The 6275-nt window shown below is 41.4% G+C and overlaps 1 protein-coding gene across 1 annotated transcript in view; it reads left to right on the top strand.

Moving 5' to 3' along the window:
- Positions 1-6064, top strand: part of LOC107568426 (uncharacterized) — a 27609-nt gene extending 21545 nt beyond the window's left edge. The window contains exon 9 of the mRNA XM_016254398.1: positions 5589-6064. Coding sequence (XP_016109884.1) covers positions 5589-6064 — 476 coding nt within the window. The remainder of the gene's footprint in view (positions 1-5588) is intronic.
- The last annotated feature ends 211 nt before the right edge of the window (positions 6065-6275 follow it).

Genomic DNA, 6275 nt, shown 5'->3' with positions numbered 1-6275 from the left:
TCTGGAGTTAATGAAGCAGTGATTTTATGCTAGTAATATTTGTTGAACACCTAAACTGTTATCTAAAATATGGCGATACTTGGTGGTTTTTACATGTTTCCCATCGTTAGCGGTTTCATGTTTACACAGGCATGAGTTATATTGAAGTTGTTTGTTGCATTTATTCATAATGAGTTTTAAGAAACGGTTTAGAATAGTGTTTGTCATGAAGGTTTTTAAGAATTTTTTTGGAAGACATGCATGGGCATGGAGGAGTTGTATGCAGTTGACGACCTACTGCTGTAGCAAGTTTTGAGAAACAGGATGTTTATCAAGTGTTTTTAGAAATGTTTTTGCAAAAGCTTTAGCAGTAAAACCAGAATTAATCTGTATTAAATGGAGTATCTATTGAATCGATTAAACAATGGAGCATTTTCCATGTGGAGCTCCTGTTCTATTCAAGGTAGATTGTTTTTTTGTGTTTTTTCAAACTGCTCTAAAAAAACTGCACATTGGAAATGTTTTATTGAACAAATTAGTGTACGTCTTTAAAATGGCTTGATACAAAGGATAAAAATAGGTGTGGATTTGGTCCCCGCACTGTCTAAAAATAGGGTGTTTTGGTGGACTTCAGATTTATACAGTGGCTACTTGTGGGGTCATTTCAGGTGCTGTGTCATGGTAGTAACTGCTGTAGTGAAATATTTGTAATATGAAGTGATATTTAAAAACTGATTTTTTTTTTTTTTGGACAAAATATTTTTTTTAGGTTTCTAAGATCATTAGAAAGTGTGGTCCTCATTATGTAGCAATTCTGACAGGTGACCCCCACAATCAAGAAACAAGTTTGATCCCCACAATGACTATAAACTGGTGTTTAGTGTGTGAGTTCAGTCCCCACAATGACCAAAAACTGGTTGTGTTCGCCGGACCCCAGATATACACAATACCTGAAATGTCCCCACAAGTGACCACTGTGTCAGGTTTATAACTTTTGTAGAGAAATATTTGTAATCTGAAGTGATACTTTTAAACAGGCTTTTTAGTTTTTGTCAAATGATTTTTTTTAGGTCTCTAGGGTCATAGGAAAGGGTGGTCCCCACTATGTAGCAATTCTGACAGGTGGCCCCCACAATGCATAAAAACGAGTATGTGTGTGTGTGTGTGTGTCTGTCTGTCTGTCTGTCTTGTTATTGCTACATTAAATATCCTTGTCGTCATCCTGCCTGCCTCCACACACCTGGACCATGACAGAATAACCGACCCAAAAGCACAGTATAGTGGCATCTTTTCCCTCGTTTGTTTTTGTCAGTTTTTATTTCTTTTTTTATGGATTACCCCGCCTGTCCCATGGCCCGGCCAGCCAGCTTTGCGGGTGAGGCAGCCTTTGGCAGCGGGTTCTTGCTGCAATGTTCCCGCTACCTGGAGATGCAACCACACCTGTTTGTGACTGAGTGGGCCAAAGTGTCATTCATTATCTCGTTGCTGTCTGGACGAGCCTTGCAGTGGGCCGAAGCCTTGTGGACTGCACAGAGCCCGGGGATTCACTCGCTGGAGGATTTTGTGAGACACTTCCGGGAGGTATTCGGCCAGTCGACTATGGAGGGTATTCGGTGCCAAAATGAGGAGGAGAGACCTCGGGATCCCCAGTCCCTCATCGGCTCTCCGTCCCCGCCTCGGGCTCCTCCTCCCCCTGCTCCGCCGCCATTGGTCGGCCCCCTGGAGTCAGTGGACATTCCTCCTCCATGGCTCCTCCCTCCGTCAGCTCCACCGTGGGCCGCTATTATAGCTGTGCCAGGGTCCCACCTGGCTCCTACTGCTCCAGTTCCCTCCTGTCGTCTCCCTGGCTCCTGCCTCCATCGTCACTTCCCTGGACTCTGTTAGCCGTCCTCCTCCTTTGACTGACTTATTGCTACATTAAATATCCTCGTCATCCTGCCTGCCTCCACACACCTGGACCGTGACAACATCATTCATAACCCATCTGTGTCATTAATGTTAACCAACAAAAGATGTTAAGTAAACCTACTGTATCTCTATCGTATTTGTCTTATTGTGCTTTTTCAAAAATTATATATATACATGCACTATAACTTATTTTTATAAGTTGCTCCATTTTCACTACTGTTAAAAGGATAGTTCACCCAAAAATGAAAATTGTCATAATTTATTCAAGTTTTTCCAAATGCAATCCTTGATTCAAATTTATCATAATTAATTTGGTCTAAAGAGAAGAATTAATGATTATTTTTGTTTGAAGACTACATATAAAATAGCTACCAAAATAAATGTTGGTAACTGCAGTTTGGCTAAAAGTAATGACTAAAAGTAGACAAAAATGCAATGACTTTTCGTTGACTAAAACTATGAAAGACTCAAATGACTAAAATGTGACTTAAGACTATTAAGCATTTTCGTCTCAAGATAAAGACTAAGACTAAATAAAAAATGCCTGTTAAAATTAACACTGTCTACAAGTCATGATCGGCCTCTTTATATTGTAATGAATTCAGCCACCACTAGGGGTCACTGATGAACTCTGTTTTAATCATTCTCGGGGACTTAAAGCAAATCTCTCCCGTGAACTGCCAAAATATAGACAGCACATCACATGTCCCACCAGAGACAGTAATATATTAGATAACTGTTACACCACAATAAAGAATGCATATCACTCTGTTCCACGAGCAGCTTTGGGGCTCTCTGATCACTGTTTAGTTCATCTCATATCGACCTACAGGCAGAAACTTAAATCAGCTAAACCATTAAGGACTGTAAAAAGATGGACTAATGAAGCAGAGCAGGATTTAAAAGCTTGTTTTGACCTCACTGATTGGAGTGTTTTTGAAGCTGATGCCACCGATCTGGACGAGCTCACAGAGACTGTATCTTATATACACATCTTATATCAGTATCTGTGAAGACATGTGCATTCCTACCAGGACTCATTTAATCTACAACAACGACAAACCATGGTTCACTGCAAAACTCAGACAGCTCCGTCAGGCCAAAGAAGATGCTCATTGGAAGGGGAACAATGTCTTGATTAAACAGGCTAAATACACACTGTAAAAGGAGATCAGAGTGGCAAAGAACAAATTCCTCGTATGTGTAAACATACCTGGCAATAAAGCTCATTCTGATTCTGATTCCTTATGGCGGATTAACACCTATGCTGCCTCCACCTTTAATTCTAACCCGGTCTGGTCCGGGAGGAGCACTCAAAACACACTCAAGAGCAGGGATTACAAAAGAATACACTTTTTATTAACAACAGCAGCCGTTTGGCATTGTCCTACTTAAATATCCTGATTACATACAGTGGTCATGTTATTTCATTAAACCGTGAACACACATTTAAAAGAGAACCCGAATACTCATTCCAAATTCACAGCAACCAATAAAAATCTCATGCAAAACACACTTAATTAGAAACTCCAAGCATAAATCACATGCCCTATGTATAATAACCAGCACAGGCAATCAACATACAATTCGGGAGGACAATAATCACCAAGGATTGGGCACCACAACAATACACATAAATCTTATAGAATTTAAATTATTTCGGACTTCCCTGACCAGGTCCAACGACAACCTGCCGTCACTGTGAGGACTCAACCTTCCCCTCCGTGGCAATGATAGAAAGGTCTCCTTCCAACAGCCTGCCCGATCCACCTCCACTCCCCCCACTATCTACCTCCGGGCCAATAAGTGGGACCCCGGTTTTCTTCACGCCGGTGGTGCTAGCCAACCACGAACGCTACGGATCCCCTTTTTTTGTGAACCCAGCAGGCTTAAAAATGCAGCGTATCAGTCTCTTTCACAGTTAATTATCAGACAACAGAGCGTGCTCACCTTTCCCCTTCCACCCCCTTTTAAAAGTATCCAAGAATTGTTCATTGTCCACAGGTGTGCTCGAAGACATCACTCCTTCCGTATTTGTCCGTAGCACGTACCGTCAATCGAATCATAATCATTACAATATGTTAAACAGATTATAATTTACGCTTTTATTCACATATACATTGGTCAAATTACATACAGCTCATAATTAACTAAAATGTGAGTGCGTCACACTCGAGAGCAAATTTATATTCCATAATATTTTATTCCTGTATTTTCCTACATATTACCTGTAGGTGACTTGAAAAACACACATAAACCATATATTGTTGCAGTCGTGAGTTTATCGTGTTTACGTTTTTGTTTTTTATTCAACTTATAAGATAGGCTACTTCTATCCGGTTTGGACTTTCAGTGCGAGAGCGCCTTCCAGTTTTAAGTATGAATGAAACACACACTGCATGAGAGTTTAGCGCTTTAATGTTCACATTGTTTTGGATACGAATAAAACGTCATGCATAGACTATCTTGTCTCTTTGAATTTAAATATACAGTATATTTATTCACTCTAGTCCCTGAAAACATCTACATGGACAGAAATGATGATAGATCTTTATTTGTTGTCCAAAAATGAATAAAAGCCTTATGGGTTTGAACTGACACGAGGGTGAGTAAATTATTTTTCAGGATTTTCAGTAAATTATACATTTGAGTTTCCGTCTCCTTTCATATTTGGTTTTCTTTTTTTTTCCTTATCCATGTTATATGTTTTCTGTGAAAACGTACACTGCTATCTGCATTAAGAAATAACGTGACGATGGTAACATTTGATTTTTTGAATGGCAAAACCTGTGTCGCTGTCGTGAAACACTTAACGGTTTCCCTTTGCTAACTGTGTGTTCACACCGCCGCCGTCGAGAGCGTCAAAGTGGCCGGAAGTCATTCATTTTCAGTCTGAGCCAGCGGCGTGGCGTGACTCGGACGTTGAGAGCGTCGAGGAGAGTTGAAATCAGGTCAACTTTATGGTAATGAGCTATGACGCGGTTCGGTGGCAACCAATCGGAACGTAGAAGTCCACCGCTTCAGAGGATTCCAGAGAACGCAGCCCTGTAAACTTTGGTTCCGACCACATTAGTTCCCAAGTAAAATGGAGGAGAGGTTGATTATTGCTGTGGCGGGTTTCCCAATAATATACGACGTGTCCCTGTTTGCGTACAGGGACATAAATAAAAAAAATGATCCATGGACCAAGATGTCTGAGATTGTTTTTGTTCCTGGTGAGTTGCTGATGTGCTTTAACGTTATATATTTTCTGAAAAAAAGCGGGAATTTCATGCTAACTTCAGCGCCAGAGCATGCATAAAAAAGTGTTACTGCTGCAAAATATTTCTGACATGTCGACACATATTGGATTAAACGAAAAATAGGTGTTGTAGAGAGCTGCTGCAAATTTGTTTCACATCTGATGGAGACCAGAGGTGTATGTCACATATTTTAAAATGAAAGCAGTAACTTCTGTCTATTTTTAATTTTTTTTTCTACAAGGAAAAACAAGTGTTCTTTAACTGGTCTCCCCTGTGGTATTGTCAACAAATTGCTTAGCTGGAAAAAATAATGATAAATGTCATTAGGTTTAAATATATATACAGTCAGTGGGACATACAGCTATGCCATTTCAGACATAGCATGCAAACAAGCTATTCTGAATTGTGGGTAATGAGATGATTATATTGAATATGTGTTTTCTATTGTCTTTTCACTAGCGGATGAGTGCAGAAAAAGGTGGAAGTCTCTTAGAGACACCTACAGAAGAGAGAGAAGGAAGGAGTCAGAGAGGAATAGGAGTGGAGCAGGGGCGAGCAGTGTCCGGCCATGGCGCTACAGTGGAGTCATGGGCTTCCTCAACCCCTTCATAGAAGATAGAATAACTGCCAGTAATATGGTAGGTGGGGTTGGGGAAGCCCTGACCCCAGAGGAAAGAGAAGATGCCATGGCCGGGCACAGTCAGGCAGCACAGACAACACACAGTCAGCAGTGTGAGGTGAACCAGCTAGGTGAGAGCCTGAGCCTTCAGGTTCAGGAAGTACCAACAAGCCCGAGTCAGTCCAGCATTCACGTTCAGGCAGGACCATCAAGCCCGAGCCAGTCCAGCGTTCAGGGAGAGACAGGGCACTCAAACAGGAGAAAGAGAGCACACACCAGCACAGAGTTTGAGGAGAGGATGCTAACAGCTTTGTAGGCTGTGAGTAGGAGAGCTAGCACTCCTCAGGAGGACAGTGACAGTTTATTTTTTAAAAGCCTCCTGGAGGACTTCAGGACACTGTCATTGAGGACCAGGCAGGGTTTAAAGTTCCAAATTCACAAGCTCGTGTATGAAGCAAAATGTCTGGAGGCTGAACTCACTGAACACTGGGGAGAGAGTAACGGGGGGCAGCTGACAAGTCTGTGAG

The sequence above is a fragment of the Sinocyclocheilus grahami genome, unplaced genomic scaffold (genome assembly GCF_001515645.1).
Source record: "Sinocyclocheilus grahami isolate Dianchi unplaced genomic scaffold, SAMN03320097.WGS_v1.1 scaffold1243.1, whole genome shotgun sequence".
Lineage (NCBI taxonomy): Eukaryota > Metazoa > Chordata > Actinopteri > Cypriniformes > Cyprinidae > Sinocyclocheilus > Sinocyclocheilus grahami.
The sequence above is the reverse complement of the archived record's forward strand: the minus strand, read 5'-3'. Positions and strand labels throughout refer to the sequence as shown.